A 24,840-nucleotide genomic window follows, 5' to 3' on the forward strand; every position below is an offset into this window, starting at 1 on the left:
GAAATATTGAGGTGTGAAGTTAGTATACGAGATGAAGAATATCCACATCATCTGTATTGGTAGTGTACCATTCTGATTTTTGTTCCTGTCGGATTTGCAGATAGGTGCAGCGGGAGTGATGTTAGTAGTCTTTTCATGCTGTAAATTGCAGTTTTGTCAATACACTTCGTCTTAATTTTTTTAATAGCGATCTTAGTAGTATTTTCATGCTGAAAATTTCAGATTTGATAAGATACTTCGACTTAAAATTTTCTTTGGTTGTATTTCAGAGAAGTAGTGAGGTGTGAAGTTAGTATACGAGATATAGGTGCTCCACACCATGTGTATTGTTGCGTAAACCTTCTCTGATCACTTGAAGGTACACCCCACAGCCAATATCTACGATTTTTTGTCATGTTTTAATTCTCTGAATCTGTTCATAGATCATGTACGCTGTTATTTTTCCTAGAGTGGTAACCTATATGTACTATTTTCAATGGTGATTTGATATTTGGCTTTCCATCTGACCTTGCAATTTGTTTACAAACAATAAAGTTCTTCAGAAATCCCTTGATTCTTTGTCATTTCTCAAACATTTGTGTTTTCAGATGGGGAAGAAAAATCCAAATGCACGTCGGTTTGCCTCAAGCGAACGTGCCCCGTCACTGTATTTAACAAACTCACCTCTAAATGCAAATGCAGAGAGTAGTTCTGCTGCTCGACAGAAAGGTAACCAATCATGGTACATCAGATTGTCTGATGAAAAGAAAGCAGAGCTCCTCGAGAAGCGTCGTGTCGCCCGGCGTGAGAAGAAGACTGCAGCCGTACAAAGTGTAAACCATGCCCGGGTATCACAAGAACATGCTTCTTCTGTGGGGTCTGAGCAATTTGTCCCTTTGAGCAACATCACCAACACACACATAGATGGTATGTGCTCCCATTTTGTGTCCTAATGCATTGATGCATCACTTGTACATATCTGAATCTCCTCCTACATGACAGTTGCAGTATGTACGGCGGCAAGCTCCGCGGGTACTGCTCATCTTCACCAAAACAATATTGCAGGCAAAAAAAGAAGTCCACAAAGTTGGTATGCTGGACTATCCGACGAGCGGCGAGCTGAGTACATACACAAACAGAAGATGGCCCGACTCGCAAGGAAAGCAGCAACTGCCGGGGTGAATGTCCAATTGCCTACATCATCTGCCTCGCAAACTTCATCTGGTTAGACCACCAACATGTTACCTTAATTATTTAAATGGGCAATACTACATCATTGTGATTTTCGTCTCGGATTGATATATGATAACACAGGTTTGATATATGATAACAACACAGGGAGATGTCTCCCAGGCTCAGATTGTGCAGAGACTTCAGGAGTTGGCTCCGGGTGATTTTCAGTGGGACCTCGTACCCGTTGAGGATAGAGTATTCAGAGTGGAGTTTCCTTCGATTGAGGACTTGCAGCGTTTGTTGAGCTTTGGGATGTGTAAGGTGCCAGGCACCAAAGGTATTTTGGAGTTCCACGAGTGGAAGAAAGTTGAGCCTAAGGGGAAGCCTCTTACTCAGGTGTGGCTGCGTTTCTCGGGGGCACCGTCTGAGGCTCTTTCTGATGTGCGTGTGGTGGCTAGTTTGGGGATTATGGTTGGTAAGACGGAGAAAGTGGATATGGCGTTCACTAGAGCTCAGGGGGTGGCTCGACTGCGAGTTAGCATTCTGGATATTGAGTATGTCCCAGACGTCATCAACTGGACCTATAGAGGCGAGGTGTTTCCAGTTGATATTGAGTTTGAGGATGCAGAGTTGTTTGCTGAGGTTGCTGCTGGCACTGACGTGGATATGCACGATGGGGGTGATGATACAGGTGCTCCCAGGGAGCAGGCGGATGAGGCAGCACAGGAGCCCAATGGATCGGGGCCTGCTGCTCAGGAGCCGGAGAACGGAGCCGGGATGGAGCAGTCCCCGGCTTCGTCTTTGCCTCATAACTCACTGCGGTTTGGATCTTTTCTGCCGTCGTCGGCGCCTCCTCGTCTGTGGAGTGATCGGGTTGACTCTGACGATGCGTTCGAGCATTCGCTACCGGTCTTGGACTTTGGGCGGTCACCCCGGCAGTCGGCCAGCTTCAGTGCCCGTGTTGTTCAAGAGGTGGAGCCTCAGGAGTCGCCAGGGCGATCTAGGTCTTCGGTTTCCTTGCGGAGGGGAGGGGCGTCTGGGCAGGTGGCCACGACTCCCTCTTATTCTTCTGTTTCACAGCAGGCGGCGCAGGTACCTGTGTCCAGCCGGGGCGACATATCTTTGGGGCAGGAGGCCCTGGAGGTCCGTCTCGCGGGAGCCTCGTTGGTGGTGGGGTCGCCGGAGGTGCTAGGCAGGCGTCAGGGGCAGGTGGCCCCTGACCCTCTAGTACCGACGGCGGTCCTGCAGGTGGAGCGCACGGCTGCCACGGCGTCGGCTGGGGGGGTCGGACTAGGGCAGGAGGCCCTGGTGCCAACTCCGTCAGGCATCTCCACATCTCCTACGCGGTCCCCCTCTCCCAGACCTACTCCGGGAGCCGCTACTCGGGAGGAGGTGATCGCGTTCGGAGGGATCCGAGACCCTGCTTCCGAGGGGAGGCGGACGAGCTCTCGTCTCCAGGACCTTCCGGAGGTTGATGATTTGCAGCAGAGGTGCGCTATGCGGGCGGCCAAGCTGCGTGATGTGGAGAGCACAACAGGTATGTCAGTTAATGTTTCAAATTCTATTCTGCATTTCTCTAAGGATGAGATTATTAATAATGCAAACCAAGTGGGGGTGTCTCTTGGGAATAATAATTTGGAAATTGAAAACTCGGTTAATGATCTTTTAGATTTGGAAGCGGAACGGGCCTTGGAGTCTATTAGAAACCTAGCGGCTGTAAAACCTTTGAATGATGCGGAGATTGAGGCCTTGGGTGTTAGGGTGCTTGATAAATTCTGCGCGGATCTTGTTCCTCCGTCTGCGGAGCCTGATGAGGATGAACTCCAGGTAGATGATGCAGCCCATGTTCAACCAGAGCACGGTTATGAGGACCGGGCTACAGGTGATAACATTCCTAAACGTAAGTGGAAGCGGAAGGTGTACCCTGCATCCGCGGTACGCAGGAGTGCTAGAATTCGTAAGGCCAAAAAATTCCACGATGACCTATGAAAGGAATATTCTGGAATAGCAGAGGTCTTAAGGACTTGGCTAAACGTAGGTTTCTAGCGGAGGCATCTTTAGAGCACCGTTTAGATTTCATTGCTCTCTCTGAAACTGGTAGGGATAATTTTGCACCTCAGTTTCTTAACACGTTGTCGGGAGGGGTGGAATTCGATTGGCATTGTCTTCCTCGAAGAGGGAGGTCTGGGGGCATCTTGCTGGGTGTGAGATGTGATTCCCTTGAAGTCCGGAGTGTTGTTATGGGTGACTTTGCAGTGAAATTCAGAGTCAGGTCCAAAATAGATGGGTTTAACTGGGTGTTGGTGGCGGTCTACGGGGCTGCACAACCTGAGCTTAAACCTGAATTTTTGGCTGACCTGGTTCGAATTTGTGGGTCCGAACAACTCCCTATCCTGGTTGGGGGGGACTTCAACATTATTAGGAGGCGGGATGAAAAGAATAACGATAATTTTGATGGGCGATGGTCCTTTATGTTTAATACCATCATTGAGAGTTTGGATTTGAGAGAAATCGAACTCTCTGGTAGACAATTTACCTGGGCTAACTCTTTACCAAACCCGACATATGAGAAGTTGGATCGGGTTCTTGCAAGTGCCGAATGGGAGCAGAAGTTCCCTCTGGTCACGGTGCAGGCTCTAACGCGAGGAATTTCGGACCACACACCGCTATTTGTTGACTCAGGGGAGCCAAGGCATGTGGGAAACAAGAATACTTTCTCCTTTGAAACGTCATGGTTTGAAAGAGAAGGTTTCTTGGATATTGTTGCCACAGAGTGGGCTAGAGAGTCTAGGGGTAGATCGCCTGTCGAGAGATGGCAGAATAAGATTAGGCATTTGAGGTGCTTTCTTCGAGGTTGGGCTAAACATCTAAGTGGAGTTTATAAGGTTGAGAAAGACAGACTCCTGGAGATTATTCAATACCTAGATGTTAAAGCTGAATCAGCGGTTCTTCAATCTGCGGATATGTGCTGTAAGATTGATGCGGAAAAGAGGTTGAAGGAACTTCTCCGCGAAGAAGAGCTGAAGTGGGCGCTCAGAGCAAAGGTTCGCAAAGTAATCCAAGGGGATGCGAACACTCAATTCTTTCATCTGATTGCGAATGGCAAACACAGAAAGAAAAAAATATTTCAGCTCGAGCAAGATGAAGGCACAATTGTTGGTCACGATAATCTTAAGCTATACATCACCGAATACTACAAGCAGTTATTTGGACCGCCGGAGGATAGCGCTGTGTCCCTCGATGAGTCCAGGACTGAGGATGTGCCTCAATTAACTGCTGCTGATAATGACATGCTAGTTGCGCCGTTTACGGAAAAGGAGGTTTTCGATGCCATCTCTCAGATGGAGAACAATAAGGCTCCCGGGCCGGATGGGTTCCCGGCGGAGTTTTACAAAAGATGTTGGCATATCATCAAATGGGATCTGCTACCCATGTTCCATGACCTTTTTGCTGGACGGCTTCAACTTTTTCATTTGAACTTTGGAACGATAACGTTGCTTCCAAAGAAGACCGACGCTCTCAGGATTGAGCAGTTCCGTCCTATCTGCCTCTTGAATGTCAGTTTCAAAATTTTTACCAAGGTTGGGACTAATAGGCTCACACAGATTGCGCATTCTGTGGTGCAGCAATCCCAAACAGCTTTCATGCCAGACAGAAACATCCTTGAAGGGGTGGTGGTGTTGCATGAAACGCTCCAGGAAATTCACTCTAAGAAACTTGATGGAGTCATCTTTAAAGTAGATTTTGAGAAAGCGTATGACAAAGTTAAATGGCCTTTTCTGCAACAAGCTTTGCGTATGAAAGGTTTCCACGAGGGCTGGAGGAGCCAGATTGAAACTTTTACGCAAAAGGGTAGTGTTGGCATAAAAGTGAATGACGATGTCGGTCATTACTTCCAGACACATAAGGGCCTGCGGCAGGGAGATCCGATGTCCCCTACTCTGTTCAACATAGTAGCCGATATGTTGGCGGTGTTGTTAGGGAGAGCCAAGGAAGTTGGCCAAATAGGGGGCTTGGTGCCACACTTAGTGGATGGGGGTATATCCATCCTGCAATACGCTGATGACACTATCATCTTCATGGAGCATGACTTGGTAAAAGCTAGAAATCTGAAGCTGCTGCTTTGTTTGTTTGAGCAGCTAAGTGGGCTCAAAATTAACTTCCACAAAAGTGAGTTGTTCTGCTTTGGGAGAGCCAAAGAGGAACAAGAGGATTACAAGCAGTTGTTCGGATGTGGTTTGGGTGAGCTGCCTTTTACCTACTTAGGAATTCCTATTCATCACCGCAAGCTCACGAATAATGAATGGAAGTGTATTGAGGATCGTTTCGAGAAGAAGCTAAGTTGTTGGAAGGGCAAGCTCATGTCGTATGGAGGCCGTTTAATTCTTATTAATTCGGTGCTCACGAGCATGCCCATGTTCCTTTTGTCCTTCTTTGAAGTCCCAGTTGGAGTTAGGAAACGACTGGACTTCTATCGATCGAGGTTCTTTTGGCAGGGGGAGGAGCCTAAGAGAAAATATCGGTTAGCGAAGTGGGATATCATTTGTAGACCGAAAGACCAAGGGGGTATGGGGATTGAGAATCTCGAAGTCAAGAACCGGTGCCTTCTTAGTAAGTGGTTGTGGAAGTTATCCTCAGGAACTGACGCCATGTGGGCTCAAATCCTGCGTAACAAGTATCTCCAAACTAAAACTTTGGCTCAGGTGTCGGTTAGACCAACTGATTCACCCTTTTGGAAAGGGCTTATGAAAGTGAAGCTTTCATTTTTTCAGAGGTCAAAGCATTTAGTTGGTAATGGTGCAAGCACGAGATTCTGGGAGGATACTTGGCTTGGAGAGGCTCCCCTAGCAATCCAGTATCCGTCTCTATATCGTATAGTTCGAAGGCGCGATGCTTTGGTTGCATCGGTCTTCGCCTCGATACCCCTGGATATCCAGTTTAGAAGATCGTTAGTGGGCAATCGTTGGGAAGAGTGGCTGCATCTAGTTAGGAGACTGATGCAGGTACAACTATCTCAACAACCTGATAAATTACGCTGGAATCTCACTAGGTCGGGGGGATTCACGGTTAAATCAATGTATGTTGATGTTATTAATTCCAGCTCGATTCCTACTTCAAAGCATGTGTGGGACGTCAGAGTTCCTTTAAAGATCAAGGTGTTTATGTGGTTTCTACATAAACAGGTGATCTTAACAAAGGATAATCTTATTAAGCGTAATTGGACAGGACCTACTAGGTGTAGTTTCTGTGATCAGGGTGAAACCATTAAACATCTTTTCTTTGACTGCCCACTAGCTAGAATTCTTTGGACGACTATTCAAGTCGCTTTCAATATTACCCCACCAAGGTCGGTTAACATGTTGTTTGGGACATGGCTAACTAGGGTAGAGCCCGGGTTAGCAAAACATATTCGCTTGGGGGTTTGCGCTTTTTTGTGGGCGCTTTGGAATTGCAGAAATGACTTCGTCTTTAACAGATCAACAAATATCCATGTTTTGCAGGTTATCTTCCGAGCAACGGCTCTTATCCGTTCCTGGTCGCTACTCACTCCGACGGAGGCCAGGGAGCTTTTGGTTACTGCTGCTATCCGATGGGAGATGGTAGCTCGGGATATATTCAGCCGGTTTGGATGGCGGTCGTGTAACAGGATAGGCAATTAGTTTACCTGTCTATTTTGGAGCCAAACGGCTGTGATGTATAAGTGCTTTGGCTAGCTTGTGTATCTAGCCTTCGGGCTCTGTGTGAGCCTTTTCTTACTTTTCTTGTTGACAACCTTGAGACTTGGAGACTTTGTGGACTATTTTATGCTTAATAAGATGGCCGTATGCATCATGCTGATGCAGAGGCCGGGGAAGCCCCCCTTTTCGAAAAAAAGAAAAAAAAATATGATAACAACACCAAGTGCTTATCCTGTCTTCATTTTGTTGTTCCCTGTCCATAAAAGTTAGTGGATTGCTTCATTCTTTTTTGTTAAACTTCTTTGATTGCTCGTAGATTTTTGCATTGACAATACATAAACAAGACAAGAAGCTGGGATATACAGCAAATTAGGAGCACATTCTTGAAACTGGTAGCTAAATAAAAACTGTATGTGGTTGGACTTCTGTATTTTTAATCAAGAATATGGTCCAATGGAAGATAATTTATTATGAGTTGTTGACGTCTTCATTTCAGCTTCATCTACGCTTTACTTTTATTTGGTCGTAATTTAAAGTGCATGACAACTTCATTTATGTTATATTTGGATAACAAATCCCTTCAGCTATACAAATTTCTCAAGCAAAGTTCATGTAGCCCATTATCTCATAAGCATCCATGTGTCTTATTTTGTCAGTCAGGTTACAAACTTTTCGTCAATTGCCTTCTCTTCTATTCTTCCCTGTTTTTTTGGCCATCATTAGAATCACACTCTACTCAACCAACATTATCCTGCCACTGGTGGCGGCAGTACCTTTAGGGTTTCATGGAATAGATAAGCATTTTATATCGATACCTGTCCTAATCAGCAGATCGTTACTATAGTTTGTTCAGTATCAAAACCTTGCATGTTGTGCCTTCATTTTAGTTTTCACATAAAGCCAATGTATTCCCCTGTTTACAGTTTCATTGGATAGAAGCCAGTACTGAACCACTTCCCTTTATTGCTTCGATATGATTTTTAAGATTGTTTCTTAAGGGTGTTCAATCTAACTTATCAGTAAAAGAAGCTCACTGTTCGTTCTGCCTTGATTCGCTGGCCACATTTCTTTGGTTGGGTTGGCGCAGGCCAATGTCCAGGCTGCTTTACTCACTTTCTTTGCCATACACAGGTCCTTCTGTGTGTCGCTGCTGTCAGTCTCGGGCTTACTGCTTGGAGAATAGGAGGAGCGTCAGGACTCTTTGCTGCATCTGTGGGGGTACTGGCCAGAAGTAGGTGAGCTAAAATACTAGGCCCCATCTCTGCTTGATCTGTTCAGCCAACTGAATTTGTTCTCCTTACTTATTTCTGTTTCTTTTGGTGTATGTGAAGTGATACAACTTTATTTCCATTGCTGCCATCTTGCTTTTCGTGAGCTAATTCTGTACAATCAAGCTATCGTTTACAGTAATGAGTGGACAATGGCCTGATAGAGGTTTCGCTGCAATGCATGGTTAAGTGTTGTCCTACCTCCTATCAGAGGTTATTGCTGTCCATATTCATATGCATATGCTTTTATTTTCAGGTTATTGTTATCCATGTATCACACAAGCTGAGGTGGTCACCTTTGATCTAATACTCGTGAGTCTTCTATATTGTCTTCATCCTATTCGTGCTAAAACATACTCAGGGGCGATCGCCCACCTGAACGATTAAATGGATCAATATTCTGGACATTACAAGCTGGGCCAGAGTGGGCCATATGGAGGTACATCAAACATAGGAAGGGTGGACAGGAGCAGGCACAAAAGGACCTACACCAATGTACAAGGGGATCATGATCTAGGAGAAGCGAGGCCTGGACGACAGGTGGTAGAGCAGCATGCCTAAGAGAAGCACAAGTTACCACTACTATTCAGCAAATGACACAACCAGATATTTATGGATTTTCCTTAACTGTAATGACTTCATTTGTTCTTGAAATGGAGAATCTTATGTATGTCTCTTGTAATTGCTGGTAATGAGATATATAAAATATAAGTCTTTTCCCCTTCAGTTCAGATTTACAATATACTAGCAAATAACTTTCCTATCTGTTGTTGGGGATATCGCTTTAGAAATTGTGCATGATGTCCTTTGTTATAGCTTTTAACTACAGCAATCATATATTACTTCTGGTTCTGAAGTGCGGCAATTCAAGGTTCAGATTTACAACTTGATATCTACGCATCGCTAGTCATACTGTAGTTTTTTTAATCAAAATTTATTTTTCATCTCCATGGATTGTTTACTGTATTTGCCATATGTTGCGGCTATTTATTTATAAACATGAATTTTGCGATGCAATATGTTTTGGAGACTGAAAAAATTAAGCTCCGTGACAGCACATATGGACTCATTATCTTTTCAGTTTTATTATATGCTCTTTGGGTTGGTAACAAATATATGCAAAGGCATGTAAAATATATATTTTTCGTCGTCATAAAACTCTCGGTCGGTATCCACCGACCCATTATCGTCAAACTCTATCTATATGAATTTGCATGGTACTTAATGTATGTGCCTTTCTGGACATTGTACGTGTCTGGACTAGGGAATGGACACAAAAATTGACGTGTTTGTCTTCTATCTCTAAATATAAAAAGGCTATATATGCAAAGGCAGTCTTGTTTGTCTTTTCTTAATTTGCAATATTTTCTATGCAACCAAATTATCTTTATACGCATGTTATGCTCATACATACTTGTATATTAGTTGAGACGTGCATTTACACGCTTACTAGTACTAAATGAATAGCAGTAGCCCGTGTTATATACCCGCGCTACTACTATGTACCTCCGTATCCCCTCCTGCGCCGGTTTCCCGTTCGTCTGTCGACGCAAAACGAAACAAAACGAAAATATCAATGGCGAACCCCCCTTCCACCCCACTCCTCTTCGCCTCCTCCCACCCAACCCCGCCGCCGGTGACCTCCTCTTCCTCCACCACCGGTGCCCTCTCCCCTCCCCTCCCAGATCGACTAGACCAGATCCGGCCAGGCTCTCCATCCCTCCTCGCGCCTGAAACACTAGAAGCCCCTATTTTTCCTACCCAAACGCCGCCGCACTCCGCCGACTCCCCAATCCCCGCCGGCGACCTCTACTCACCCTCTCCTCTGCCCCTCACTTTCCCTCCAAAGGGAAGGCCCCAGACCGGCCGGATCCACCATGCCCACAGTGGGGCTTCCGGATCCGACGCCCGCAACCAGAGGAGGAGTGCCTTCCGGATCCCATCTGCTCTCTTCCACAATTCCACCCATGGAGGTCTTCTTCTTCATCTCCATACCTGATTCGTGAGCTTTTTTTTTTGTGTGTGCAGGTTGCTCTGATCCGATCTGGTGAAGGGGGCCGTGGAGAAGCTGCTCCCATGTGCCAGCCAAGGAGAAGCTGCTCAACATCACCACCATCTGCTCCAATTAATCCGCCTGTAACGTAACCCGAGGTGGCATCTCTTCCTTCGTTCAGATTTGGCCACCCACGCACACTTTGGGATCCATCTAGTTTGGGTGAAACGGAGGGTGCCTTATTTTTTTGGTTTCTCTTCTGCTGTGTCAAACGCATCAGCAGCTCACGTAGCTTCTTGTTGGTAACAAATACGTACATCAATGGACCCAAGTAGCCTGGATGTACTCCCTCAGTCACAAAATAAGTGACTCGACTTTGTACTAACTTTGTACTAAAGCTAGTATAAAGTTGAGTCACTTATTTTGGGACGGAGGAAGTATTATTTTTTGGTAACAAATACATTGACTCCAACCATCAATTAATTCTGTACTTATTGCAGATTTCTTGGCCGTTGCACTTGGATTGACTCAGCAACACTTTAGTTTTACTTCCCTCTAGCTGGCTAGCTAACATTTTTAAGGTTCAGTGCACCGCAATAAATTGTTGGGTCAAATTCTGCCCTGATAGTCTGATACACACCCATTTACTTCACTGATGATGAATGGGTTGTAGATGTTGTCGTTCCGTGTTATCCAGGGTTCGCTGCTCTTTAGCGAGAATCATTTGAGTGCTACTAGTACGTTGTCTCTTTCTTGCTCGTGCATTTTTGGATTCCTCGCCATGTCATGTGTTAGTAAAGTGCTAAAGCCGCTTTCCTGTGTACCACACTAGACATGTTAGCATCATTGGCATATGGTGGCTGTGTAATCACCAACATGGCAACATGTCTGAGTCGCTTGTTTTCTTTTTGCTTCTGTTCGCTTGTTTCTCATCCGTAGAAAAATTTCTAAACTCATTCACTAGCAGGTTGCTTTCCTTCTATCATAAGTATTGCCAATTTGTGTATACCTTGATTCAGAAATCAATCACATCTTGATTCAGAAAAACCATACTACACAATTATGCTATTTCCTGACATGAGAAGAACACCCCAGCGCATAACTAGTCTGTAGACACGTGCCATGGAAATTCTGCCATTTTCTTCGGTTAAAGAAACATTTTCTTTTATTCAGTCGTGGCATGACACCAAAAGAACCTAGTATGTAACTAATGCTATATAGATTCGATTCTTCTGAAACTTATGCTTTTTTTGTTCGAAGACTGAACTTATCCATTTGATATTGAAAATTGAACATCATAAGTCAGATTGCCATGGGTTCATAAGTCAGACCTACTTCTGTTTTTATGGATCTTGGAAATATGATTGATGGTGCATTTGGGTTCAGGTAAAGGAGGGAACAGTTCTGAGCACTCTGCAGGTGATCCAGAGGTTGATCCCAGTTCTATTTCGTATTTGATCGCCGGTCTGATGGATTGCTACTACTGCTAGTTGGTGGTCATGGCAGGGACAGAGACGGCCACCGAGCGAGCGAGGGAGGGCCCATGGCGCTCTCCTGCATGAGCTGCCCGTCCGTTGCCAGCGGCCCCTCCGTGCGCCGGCACGCGGCGAGTCCGCCCTGGTCGTCCGTCGCCTTTTCCTTTGCCAGATGCATTGGGAGATCGGCCGCCGCCGCCTCAGGGTGGCGCATTGACGCCATCGCCGAGAACGGAGGTGGGTGCTCCCTTCTCGACTTACTCTGTTCCGCCGGGGTGTTGATTCTCTCCGCGCTCTTGGCTTCTCCTCCTAGGTGAGGCGGCGGGTTGGGAGTTGTGCGCGTACATGTCGTCTTGGATGATGAAGTTGCCTGAACTGAACGTAGTCACCCCTAGAGCCCAGATTCCTCGACTGAATTGGCCTATTGACTTTTGTGCCTCTAAGCTTCCTCCTAGAGATGTGTCGCCTTCTGTTCCTGCATTACCACCACCATTCTTTCTGCAATAGTATCTGAATCCTGCCACTCTGCTGCACCGTTACCAACCTTACTTACTGTCTAAAACAAATTCAGTCGCCATTCACAAGTCGGAACAAGATAAATGAAGTGGGTTTACGAATTTGAGATCATTCTCACTAGCTTTGGTAACTTAGAGATATTTAACATTCTTAATGAACCCCTAGCATCTTCTTTGAGTTAGTAATGTTATTACATACGTCTGTACTGTTGATGGTTACTACTGTTAGTTATGCACTTGAGTGATGGGTCTGTAGGATAATAAGATCATCAACTCTGCTACAAAGGGTCTGTAGGATAATGCTGATCAAAATATTGATTTGTTAGGACTAGTTTCCTAGTGCAAATGCACTAAGAAAAATCATGCGCCAATTGACATTTATGCTAGCTAGCTATATTCAGTTGGTAGGTGCTCGTACTTAAACTGCACATTTAAAATTTAAGCTTCGGTAGTGTTATCTATTTAGTCTGATTTATACACTGCATTCCTAAGCTAAAATATTTTTTGTAACTGAAATATATAGTCTGAGTTTCATTCAGTTATTTGTCACTTTTTAACTGAATATCTTTTTGTAACTGAAACATATGTGTACTTACAGTGCATATTCGCATTGTATCAGAATCTTAGTCCTTTTCTCCTGTATCGTCTGAGATTATGCTTCCTCTCCATTTATTCATTATATCTATATGCCTTGCTGATGCTCATTTCTATCGCTGCAGGATAATGAGATGTTGAAGCGGCAGAGTGAATCCATGAGACTGTAGTGCAATTGCACCATTTCATTGAATATTACTCAGGAATAAGGACATTTCAATGGCAGATTAGCTCTATTTTTCTTTTTCATTTTTCTTACTATTGGAGTGAGGACATGTAGAATGAGAAACTGTGTGGTAGCAGATATGGCAACTGTGTGATAGTAGAATCAATAACAAGGAATATGGCAACTGTGTGATAGTGACATTTTTCCATCACTATTGTTTCTCGGAATTGTATGCATAAAATGAAATTGGTTGATTTTATTTTTTTAAATCCTAAATAGTTAGTAGTAGCGTGGGAACAAATTGAGCTCTAATAGTAGTTTGAATACTAGTAGCGCTGGTATTATAAGCACGCTACTACTAGTTCGTTAGTAGTAGCACGGTTCTGTAATAGCAGTAGCGCGGGTGTCACACACGCTAGCGCGGGTCTATCCGCGCTACTACTAACTATTAGCTGTAGCGTCTTATTGGTAGCGCGGGCACCCGCGCTACTGATAGGCTTAAAACCCGCGCTGCTGCTAGGCTTTTCTTTAGTAGTGTAGTACTAACACTGGGCGGTGACCATGAGCCATCCCAGGAACAAGAAGGTCATGGCATAAATCCCTCTCATTTTCGTCAGCTCTTTACTGCTTGCTTAGTCGATGGAGGTAACTCTGCCGGGCGGCTAACGTGAGAAGAACGTGCGATGTGATGGTTGTGGTGAACCGATCAATATAGAGAGGGCTAAATTCTTAATTAAGTAGGAGATAAATGCCAATTAGTTCTGAAGATTATTAGGTGCTATATATACGTCTACATTAATTAAGGCAGGATAATACGTCGCCCTTGGATAATTTGGTTCCAAACTTGGCTGGGTCAATCAATAAATTATTTCCGCAGAATGACACCCAGGAAGTTCAGGCACTGATTAATTTGCTCTGACCGATTTCTTTATTGGGAAACACTTCAGATCATACGTTTGACACGGGACAATTGTCATACTGACCATGCGTTGTTGATTCATATTTCATCCTAGAGAGATTTTAAGATGGTTCCAACAATTACTAGTAAAATGCTCGTGTGTTGTCACGGGCCATTTAATTTTTGTTTTGATTGCATATACATACTTATATTTTTGTATAAAACTCAGTGAATTTTTGGCCCCTTCCAACGACATTGCCTCGACACCTTTTCGAGGGATTCTTTTTGAACGATGACATAATGCATCTCCATCTCTCTCATATGTTGCAAAAAATATATAGAAATATACATATTAAAAGAATAAGCCATCAATTGTTATCTCTAATCTACAAAAGTGAACATATAAACACATTAAAAAATTAAGACAATATATATTGGGCACTGCTAGGCGCCGGCGCACCGGTCAAATGTTTCGGCCGGTCTGCTCCCAGCCGCCCGATCTACTGTGCAACACCGTCAGATCCGAGCTCCTCTGCTATTTTTTTACCTTGTCCTCGTCTCCCCGAGCGCTCGCCGTGCCGATTGCCCGTTGGGGCCGCCCCACGCTCCGGCACTCAGCTCGCCCCGGCCGCTCGCCGCCCCGGCCGCCGGTTGGAGCTGACCGCTCGCCGCCTCGGCCGCCCGTCGGAGCGCCATGGATGCAGCTCCGCGACTCAGCTCGTCCAGTCCGCTCGCCGCCCCGGCCGCCCGTCGGAGCCGCCCCGCGCTCCGGGACTCAGCTCGCCCCGACCGCTCGCTGCCCCCGCTGCTCATCGGAGTGCCATGGATGCAGCTCCGCCTCACCGATGATTGGTTTCAGCAAAAAACAGAGATGCCCCGTGGTAGCATTTTCCCGTGTCAGTCGTAGCAAATGAAGACAACGGTTGCAGCAAAAAAAATCCATCGGCGTCGTCATTGTAGCAAAAATGTTAATCAGATGTAGCAAAACACAACGCCAATGGTAGCAAAAAACGAGGATGTTGTAACAAAAATGCCGTCCTCGTCGTCGCCGGTCACACCTCGGTCGTAAAAAAGCACCATGGCCGCATGAATGGATGGAGCAAAAACACAGACGGTAGTAGCAAAAAATCGATACGGTTGTAGCTTTTATCTCAATGGTTGAAGCTTTTCCCCTCTACGGTGGAAGCATTTCTGTAAACGATTGAAATTTTTTCCTTTTTGAGCAGCGTTTGGGTGAAAGCTTTTCTCTATCGTTCGGTTGAAGCTTTTTTCATCAAAGGTTGTAGCGTTTTTAATCTTGGGTTGAAGCTTTCTTGTCAACGGTTGCAGCACTCGCCAGCCTCCCCAGCTACTGCACATCTCTGATTGAAGCAAAAAATACCATCGGTTCCAGCAAAAAATCTCTATAGTAGTAGCAAAACCAAAACACAGTTGTAGCAAAAAAAATGATCATCCGTCATCTCGCCGTGACGTCGAGGTTCCAGCAAATTTGCGCCGCGAGGTGCAGTCCTGCCATGGCTGGCTGCAGCTCCGGCGTGGCCGGGTCCGGCGAGGTAGGGAGAGCCCCGATGCACGCGGATCTGCGTAGATCTGGTCGAGGGCGGCCAGATCTGCTGAACGGCGGCGCGCCTGGGAGCACTACTAGGGAAAACCCTATACACAGAACCTTAGCAGCAGCGCGGCTCAAAAAGGAGCGCTGCTACTAATTAGCAGTAGCGCGGGTGTGGAAAACCCGCTACTGACAAGTGCTTAGCAGTAGCGCGCTCGGCATAACCCGCGCTGCTACAAATATCGACTGACAGTACCCACCCAACTCCATTTAGCAGCAGCGCTCGGCATAATTCTGAGGTCGCTGCTGCTAATTTTCAAATCGGGCACACTTTTGGTCCCGGTTAGCAGTAGCGCTTGTACCGAAAGTATGCTGCTGCTAGTTTCTTAGCAGCAGCGCGTTTTACGTACCGCGCTACTGCTAATCCGCACCCACCACCTTTTCCCCACCCGTCCTCCCCTCCCCCAAATCCCTCCTCTCTTCCGCCACTCCCTCCTCTCTCTCTCCATATGTTCTCACATTGACCTCTTGCCCATGCGCCCCTCCTCCTCCATGGCACCGAAAGAGGGCACCGCCTCACGCCACCGGCCTCTAGGAGCTCGCCGGTCTTCCACCGGCGTCTAGGAAGCCGCCGCCTCGCGCCACCACGCCGGAGACCTAACCACCGGTGACCAGCCCCGCTACTCCCTCCATATCCTTCCTATCTCCCTTGGTTTTCTTTCTCTCTCTCTCTCCCTCTGGTTTGACTCACAATCCCATGTCCATGCCCGTGCAGGTAGTCGCCATGGACGACCATATCTGGCATGGTCGGGAAGAGGAGCCCCACGCCGCTGCCTTGCACTTCCATGGAAACAGGCCCTCCTCCAACAGCCACCGCCGGATCTGGTCTGCCGCTGCTCGTTCATGCCTCCGGCGACCCCAACCATCGCTGGATCGAACAACTGCCGCCATTGACAACATGCACGGGATCGAGATATTTTTTTTTGCTTTTGAAAGTAATAGTAGTAGCGCGGGGTATAAGACCCGCTACACATAATTAGCAGCAGCGTTGTACTGCAACGCACGCTACAGCTAACCATGTATAGCAGTAGCGCGTGTCAACACGCGCTACTGCTACAAGTTAGCTGTGGCGCCGTATCAGTAGCGCGAGCGCCCGCGCTACTGATACACCCAAAACCCGCGCTACTGCTAGGCTTTTCCCTAGTAGTGGAGGCCTGCGGCGCGGGACGATGCATTGACCATGGCAGCGGGGAGAGAGAAAGAGAGAGATGCGCGAGAGGAAGAAGAGAAAAGGAAGGAGAACTAGTCGTCTCGGGTCCATCACGCCACGTGGTTGCTTGTGAGTGGATCGCATCACGCGCGCGTGGACTAGACCGGCCGAAGCTTCGGCCGGTGCCCCGGTCCCAAATATTTCCCATATATATTCATTGGTTCTAGATGCAAGCTGGTGACCGTTTTTAGTCGGAGTTAGTGGCATCATGATACTTTGTAGAGTGAGTCGCATCCCAATCTTAATAAACTGTATGCTCACTTGTAAATCATTTGCTGGTAATTATTCTTCAAAAATGACTTTAAAAAATGACTATTATAGGAAATAGCCGTTTTCCCTAAAAAGACAAACACACACATTTTCTCCTCATCTTAGAAAGTACAATTCACTCTCTCTTAGTATGACACAACGCTAACTCACATCTCATTCCATCAGCTTGCAATCCTTGCCACGGGCATCACCGCCATCATCTCTCCCCTCCACAACTTATTGCCGCTCCCCCCTGGCGTCATGGCATTCATCATGCACCTTCCTCTCACTGCTGTCTCCCCTTCCCTTCATGGTATCGCCCACTCTGTCTTCACCCATCCACAGTGTCCCAAGCTGATTCTCAGTGCCAGGGAATGCACATCACCATAGCCGAGGGCAAACACCGCAATGTGTTTTTGCTGATATAATATACGAAATGATATAAATCATGCGATCCTTTCACATACCAGTAAGCATGCACATGCAACACACTTCTAGACACAAATGTACATTGTATCAAACATCCAGAAAAATTGAAATATTATTCTCACATACATTGTATCAAACATCCATAAAATTTGAAATATTATTCTTCGTGAATCAGTCTGCATTTTTTTGAAAGATGAATCAGTATGCCTCTTTAATCCAAATATCAGATCATCTTCATATATGTTGCATCAATTATATGTTCTCTTGCAAAAATACACACTTTTCCAATATGTAGTCCACCAAACACATTAATCTCCTGCAAGTGAATGATGGTGAAGTTCGTGTGCCAGTAAGCGTCGGCGGAGGTGAACGCTGAGCTGGTGGGGCGTAGGGCGGTGGAAGGGGGCCAATTCATGCCAGCGAGCCTGGTGCAAAGCCAACATGACCTGCTGCAGATCGCCGCCGCCGAGGGGATCACCGTCGTCCATGCCACGGTGCCCACCACCACCTCGTCGAAGTGACCATTTCTTATTTCCGAATCCAGTTTCATGGCTTTGTACACTGGACATACATTTATTCAGACCACATTCATCATCTCATCCATATAATGTACAACTTGTAAAAACTTGCACAAGCAAGCTATCATCAACCTCAACATTACCCAGTTCATTTGACATTATGCTTCTTGCCATCATCAAAGTACTTGTTTTGTGTGACACGATAGCAGTAACATCAGATGAAATAGTTACCGTCAGTAAAAAAATACATGAATTAGTATGAATATAAAGTTGACGACTTCCACCAACCTGAATATATCGGAAAGAAGCTATATCTTATGTTCTAGATTGAAAAGTGTTGGGGAACATAGTATTTAAAAAAAAATCTACGATCACGCAAGATCTATCTAGGAGAGCATAGCAACGAGCGGGGAGAGTGTGTCCACGTACCCTCGTAGACCGAAAGCGGAAGCGTTAGTAACACGGTTGATATAGTTGAACGTCTTCGCGATCCAGCCGATCCAAGTACCGAACACACGGCACCTCCGCGATCTGCACACGTTCAGCTCGGTGACGTCCCTCGTACTCTTGATCCAGCTAAGGCCGAGGGAGAGTTTCGTCAGCACGGCGGCGTGTTGACGGTGATGATGAAGTTACCGACGCAGGGCTTCGCCTAAGCTCTACAACGATATGACCGAGGTGGAAATCTGTGGAGGGGGGCACCGCACACGGCTAAGACAACTGTCAACTTGTGTGTCTATGGGGTGCCCCCTCCCCCGTATATAAAGAAGTGGAGGAGGGGAGGGCCGGCCCTCTCTATGGCGCGCCCCAAGGGGGATTCCTACTCCTAGTAGGAGTAGGTTTCCCCCTACTCCTAGTAGGAGTAGGAGAAGAAGGAAGAAGGAGGAGGGAAGGGGGACCGCCCCCCCAATTCGGATTGGGCTTGGGGGGCGCGCGCCTCCCACTTGGCCGCCTCCTCCTCTCTCCCACCATGGCCCATTAACTCCCCGGGGAGTTCTGGTAACCCCCGGTACTCCTGTAAATGCCCGAACTCATCCGAAATCATTCCGGTGTCCAAACATAGCTTTCCAATATATCAATCTTCATGTCTCGACCATTTCGAGACTCCTTGTCATGTCCATGATCACATCCGGGACTCCGAACTACCTTCAGTACATCAAAACACATAAACTCATAATACCGATCATCATCGAACGTTAAGCGTGCGGACCCTACCGGTTCGAGAACTATGTAGACATGACCGAGACTCACTTCCGGTCAATAACCAATAGCGGAACCTGGATGCTCATATTGGTTCCTACATATTCTACGAAGATCTTTATCCGTTAAACCGCATAGCAATATACGTTGTTCCCTTTGTCATCGGTATGTTACTTGCCCGAGATTCGATCGTTGGTATCATCATGATACGTCTCCAACGTATCTACTTTTCCAAACACTTTTGCCCTTGTTTTGGACTCTAACTTGCATGATTTGAATGGAACTAACATGGACTGGTGCTGTTTTCAGCAGAATTACCATGGTGTTATTTATGTGCAGGAGCAAACGTTCTCGGAATGACCTAAAACTTCATGGAGCCACTTTTTAGAAAATAAGAAAAATACCCGCCAAAGATGAAGGCCAGGGGGCCCACCGTCTCTCCACGAGGGTGGGGGGCGCGCCTGCTGAAGGAAATATGCCCTAGAGGCAATAATAAAGTTATTATTTATTTCCTTATATCATGATAAATGTTTATTATTCATGCTAGAATTGTATTAACCGGAAACATAATACATGTGTGAATACATAGACAAACAGTATGTCACTAGTATGCCTCTACTTGACTATCTCGTTGAATCAAAGATGGTTAAGTTTCCTAGCCATAGACATGAGTTGTCATTTGATTAACGGGATCACATCATTGGAGAATGATGTGATTGACTTGACCCATTCCGTTAGCATAGCACTTGATCGTTTAGTTTGTTGCTATTGCTTTCTTCATGACTTATACATGTTCCTATGACTATGATATTATGCAACTCCCGTTTACCGAAGGAACACTTTGTGTGCTACCAAACCTCACAACGTAACTGGGTGATTATAAAGGTGCTCTACAGGTGTCTCCGAAGGTACTTGTTGGGTTGGCGTATTTCGAGATTAGGATTTCGAGATTTCGAGATTAGGTTCCAAGTGGTTCAGGCATTTTTCCGGAGTACCGGGAGGTTACCGGAACCCCCGGGGAGAAGTTATGGGCTTTATGGGCCATAAGAAGGAAGCACACCAGCCCACAAGGGGCTGGTGCGCCCCCTTTGGGCAGGAGGCCGAATTGGAGAAGGTTTGGGGGGTGCGCCCCCCTTTCCTTCTCTCCTACTCCTCCTTCCCTTCCTCTCCTACTCCAACTAGGGAAGGGGGAATCCTACTCCGGCGGGAGTAGAATTCCTCCAGGGCGCGCCATAGGATCCGACCCTCTCCCCTTCATCCACTCCTTTATATACGGGGGTGGGGGGCACCCCATAGACACAGAAGTTGATCTTCATGATCGTTCCTTAGCCGTGTGCGGTGCCCCCTTCCACCATATTCCACCTCGGTCATATCGTAGCGGTGCTTAGGCGAAGCCCTGCGTCGGTAGAACATCATCACCGTCATCACGCCGTCGTGCTGACGAAACTCTCCCTCAACACTTTGCTGGATCGGAGCTCGAGGGACGTCACCGAGTTGAACATGTGTAGAACTCGGAGGTGCCGTACATTCGGTACTTGGATCGGTCGGATCGGGAAGACGTACGACTACTTCCTCTATGTTATGTCAACGCTTCCGTTGCCGGTCTACGAGGGTACGTAGACAACACTCTCCCCTCTCGTTGCTATGCATCACCATGATCTTGCGTGTGCGTAGGATTTTTTTTGAAATTACTATGTTCCCCAACAGTGGCATCTGAGCCTAGGTTTTATGCGTTGATGTTATGCACGAGTAGAACACAAGTGAGTTGTGGGCGATATAAGTCATACTGCTTACCAGCATGTCATACTTTGGTTCGGCGCTATTGTTGTATGAAGCGGCCCGGACCGACATTACGCGTACGCTTACATGAGGCTGGTTCTACCGACGTGCTTTGCACACAGGTGGCTGGCGGGTGTCAGTTTCTCCAACTTTAGTTGAACCAAGTGTGGCTACGCCCGGTCCTTGCGAAGGTTAAAACAGCACCAACTTGACAAACTATCGTTGTGGTTTTGATGCGTAGGTAAGAACGGTTCTTGCTCAGCCCGTAGCAGCCACGTAAAACTTGCAACAACAAAGTAGAGGACGTCTAACTTGTTTTTGCAGGGCATGTTGTGATGTGATATGGTCAAGACGTGATGCGATATAAGTTGTTGTATGAGATGATCATGTTTTGTTGAAGTCATCGGCAACCGGCAAAAGCCTTATGGTTATCTCTCTATTGCATAAGATGCAAGCGCCAAATAATTGCTTTACTTTATCGCTATGCGATAGCAATAGTTGCAAGAGCAATTGTTGGCGAGACAACCATGTGACGACACATTGATATAGATCAAGATGATGGAGATCATGGTGTCATGGCGGTGACGATGGAGATCATGACGATGCTTTGGAGATGGAGATCAAAGGCACAAGATGATGATGGCCATATCATGTCACATATTATGATTGCATGTGATGTTTATCTTTTATACATCTTATTTTGCTTAGTTCGGCGGTAGATTTATAAGATAATCTCTCACTAAATTATCAAGGTATAAGTGTTCTCCCTGAGTATGCACCGTTGCGAAAGTTCTTCATGCTGAGACACCATGTGATGATCGGGTGTGATAGGCTCTACGTTCAAATACAACGGGTGCAAAACAGTTGCACACGCGGAATACTCAGGTTAAACTTGACGAGCCTAGCATATAATAGATATGGCCTCGGAACACGGAGACCGAAAGGTCGAGCGTGAATCATATAGTAGATATGATCAACATAGTGATGTTCACCATTGAAACTACTCCATCTCACGTGATGATCGGACATGCTTTAGTTGATATGGATCACGTGATCACTTAGAAGATTAGAGGGATGTCTGTCTAAGTGGGAGTTCTTAAGTAATATGATTAATTGAACTTTAATTTATCATGAACTTAGTCCTGGTAGTATTAGCATATCTATGTTGTAGATCAATAGCTCACGACATTGCTCCCCGTTTAATTTTTATATGTTCCTAGAGAAAACTAAGTTGAAATTTTTTAGTAGCAATGATGCGGATCCGTGATCTGAGGATTATCCTCATTGCTGCACAGAAGAATTATGTCCTTGATGCACCGCTAGGTGACAGACCTATTGTAGGAGCAGATGCAGATGTTCTGAATGTTTGGCTAGCTCAATATGATGACTACTTGATAGTTTAGTACACCATGCTTAACGGCTTAGAATCGGGACTTCAAAGACGTTTTGAATGTCATGGAACATATGAGATGTTCCAGGAGTTGAAGTTAATATTTCAAGCAAATACCCGAGTTGAGAGATATGAAGTCTCCAACAAGTTCTATAGCTAAAAGATGGAGGAGAATAGCTCAAGGAGTGAGCATGTGCTCAGATTGTCTGGGTACTACAATCACTTGAATCAAGTGGGAGTTAATCTTCCAGATAAAATAGTGATTGACAGAATTCTCTAGTCACCATCACCAAGTTAGTAGAACTTCATGATGAACTATAATATGCAAGGGATAACGGAAACGATTCCCAAGCTCTTCGTGATGCTGAAATCAATGAAGGTAGAAATCAAGAAAAGCATCAAGTGTTGATGGTAAACAAAACCACTAGTTTCAAGTAAAGGGACAAAGGGAAGAAAGGGGAACTTCAAGAAGAATGGCAAGCAAGTTGCTGCTCAAGTGAAAACCCAAGTCTGGACCTAATCCTGAAACTGAGTGCTTCTACTGCAAAGGGACTGGTCACTGGAAGCGGAACTACCCCAAGTAATATGGCAAAGTGAACATAGGTATATTTGATATACATGTTATTGATGTGTACTTTACTAGTGTTTATAGCAACTCCTCAGTATTTGATACTAGTTCAGTTGCTAAGAATAGTAACTCGAAACGGGAGTTGCAGAATGAACAAAGACTAGTTAAGGGTGAAGTGACGATGTGTATTGGAAGTGGTTCCAAGATTGATATGATCATCATCGCACACTCCCCATACTTTCGGGATTAGTGTTGAACCTAAAATAAATGTTATTTAGTGTTTGCGTTGAGCATGAATATGATTGGATCATGTTTATTGCAATACGGTTATTCATGTAAACTAGAGAATAATTACTGTTCTGTTTACATGAATAAAACCTTCTATGGTCATACACCCAATGAAAATGGTTTGTTGGATCTCGATCGTAGTGATACACATTTTCATAATATTGAAGCCAAAAGATGCAAAGTTAATAATGATAGTGCAACTTATTTGTGGCACTGCCGTTTAGGTCATATTGGTGTAAAGCGCATTTTAATCCATGCTGATGGGCTTTTGGAATCACTTGATTATGAATCAGTTGATGCTTGCGAACCATGCCTCATGGGCAAGATGACTAAGACTCTGTTCTCCGGAACAATGGAGTGAGCAACAGATTTGTTGGAAATCATACATACTGATGTATGTGGTCTGATGAATATTGAGGCTCGCGACAGGTATCATTATTTTCTGATCTTCACAGATGATTTGAGCAGATATGAGTATATCTAGATGAAACACAAGTCTGAAATATTTGAAAAGTTCAAAGAATTTCAGAGTGGAGTGGAGAATCATCGTAACAAAAATAAAAGTTTCTATGATATGACCGTGGAAGTAAAATATTTGAGTTACGAGTTTGGCCTTCAGTTAAAACAATGTGAAATAGTTTCACTACTCACACCACCTGGAAGACCACAGTGTAATGGTGTGTCCGAACGTCGTAACCGTGCTTTATTAGATATGGTGCGATCTATGATGTCTCTTACCGATTACCACTATCGTTTTGGGGTTATGCATTAGAGACAGCTACATTCATGTTAAATAGGGCACCATCTAAATCTGTTGAGACGACACCGTATGAACTATGGTTTGGCAAGAAACCTAAGCTGTCATTTCTTAAAGTTTGAGGTTGCAATGCTTATGTGAAAAAGTTTCAACTTGATAAGCTCAAACCCAAATCGGAGAAGTGCGTCTTCATAGGATACCCAAAAGAAAATGTTGGGTACACCTTCTATCACAGATCCGAAGGCAAGATATTCATTGCTGAGAATGGATCCTTTCTAGAGAAGGAGTTTCTCTCGAAAGAAGTGAGTGGGAGGAAAGTAGAACTTGATGAGGTAACTGTACCTGCTCCCTTATTGGAAAGTAGTTCATCTCAGAAATCTGTTCCTGTGACTACTACACCAATTAGTGAGGAAGCTAATGATGATGATCATGTAACTTCAGATCAAGTTACTACCGAACCTCGTAGGTAAACCAGAGTGAGATCCGCACCAGAGTGGTACGGTAATCCTGTTCTGGAGGTCATGTTACTTGACAATGCGAGCCTACGAACTATGAGGAAGCGATGATGAGCCCAATTTCCACGAAATGGCTTGAGGCCATGAAATCTGAGATGAGATCCATGTATGAGAACAAAGTATGGACTTTGATTGACTTGCCCATTGATTGGTGAACCATTGATATTAAATGGATCTTCAAGAGGAAGACGGACGCTGATAGTAGTGTTACTATCTACAAAGCTAGAATTGTCGCAAAAAGGGTTTTCGACAAGTTCAAGGTGTTGACCACGATGAGAGTTTCTCACTCGTATCTATGCTTAAGTCTGTCCGAATCATGTTAGCAATTGCCGCATTTTATGAAATCTGGCAAATGGATAAACAAAACTGCATTCCTTAATAGGATTTATTAAAGAAGAGTTGTATATGATGCAACAAGAAAGTTTTGTCAATCCTAAAGGTGCTAACAAAATATGCAAGCTCCAGCGATCCATCTATGGACTGGTGCAAGCATCTCGGAGTTGGAATATATGCTTTGATAAGTTGATCTCCAGTTGTGGTGAAGCCTGTATTTACAAGAAAGTGAGTCTCGGTGAAGCTACTTACATAT

At 45.3% G+C, this 24,840-nt stretch overlaps 2 protein-coding genes across 3 annotated transcripts; both read left to right on the plus strand.

Annotated features, from left to right (window-relative positions):
* Nucleotides 1–126: 126 nt before the first annotated feature.
* On the plus strand, nucleotides 127–1,553 carry LOC119302828. Of its 2 annotated transcripts, none has more exons than XM_037579864.1 (4): nucleotides 127–358; nucleotides 588–906; nucleotides 982–1,203; nucleotides 1,294–1,553. In XM_037579864.1, exons 2-4 carry the CDS (start codon nucleotides 588–590, stop codon nucleotides 1,371–1,373), a joined length of 621 nt encoding a protein of 206 aa, XP_037435761.1. In that variant the 5' UTR covers nucleotides 127–358; the 3' UTR covers nucleotides 1,374–1,553. The 2 variants fall into 2 exon arrangements, with proteins under 2 accessions (XP_037435761.1, XP_037435762.1); XM_037579865.1 differs by having other exon boundaries at nucleotides 1,318–1,553.
* LOC119299997 lies at nucleotides 1,465–6,908 on the plus strand. The gene is made up of 2 exons (XM_037577088.1): nucleotides 1,465–2,689; nucleotides 6,654–6,908. Exons 1-2 carry the CDS (start codon nucleotides 1,465–1,467, stop codon nucleotides 6,794–6,796), a joined length of 1,368 nt encoding a protein of 455 aa, XP_037432985.1. The 3' UTR covers nucleotides 6,797–6,908.
* Nucleotides 6,909–24,840: the final 17,932 nt, after the last annotated feature.

The sequence above is a fragment of the Triticum dicoccoides genome, chromosome 5A, assembly GCF_002162155.2.
Source record: "Triticum dicoccoides isolate Atlit2015 ecotype Zavitan chromosome 5A, WEW_v2.0, whole genome shotgun sequence".
In the NCBI taxonomy this organism is placed as follows: Eukaryota; Viridiplantae; Streptophyta; class Magnoliopsida; order Poales; family Poaceae; genus Triticum; species Triticum dicoccoides.

What these genes read in the sequence shown, in the direction of transcription:
- LOC119299997 (XM_037577088.1), top strand. Translation starts at nt 1,465, where the DNA reads ATGTGTAAGGTGCCAGGCACCAAAGGTATTTTGGAGTTCCACGAGTGG. An exon ending in TGATGTGGAGAGCACAACAG is followed by an intron (nt 2,690 to 6,653) that starts GTATGTCAGTTA and finishes CATGTTTTGCAG; the next exon opens with GTTATCTTCCGAGCAACGGC.
- LOC119302828 (XM_037579864.1), top strand. Translation starts at nt 588, where the DNA reads ATGGGGAAGAAAAATCCAAATGCACGTCGGTTTGCCTCAAGCGAACGT. An exon ending in CACCAACACACACATAGATG is followed by an intron (nt 907 to 981) that starts GTATGTGCTCCC and finishes CCTACATGACAG; the next exon opens with TTGCAGTATGTACGGCGGCA. An exon ending in TGCCTCGCAAACTTCATCTG is followed by an intron (nt 1,204 to 1,293) that starts GTTAGACCACCA and finishes ATGATAACACAG; the next exon opens with GTTTGATATATGATAACAAC.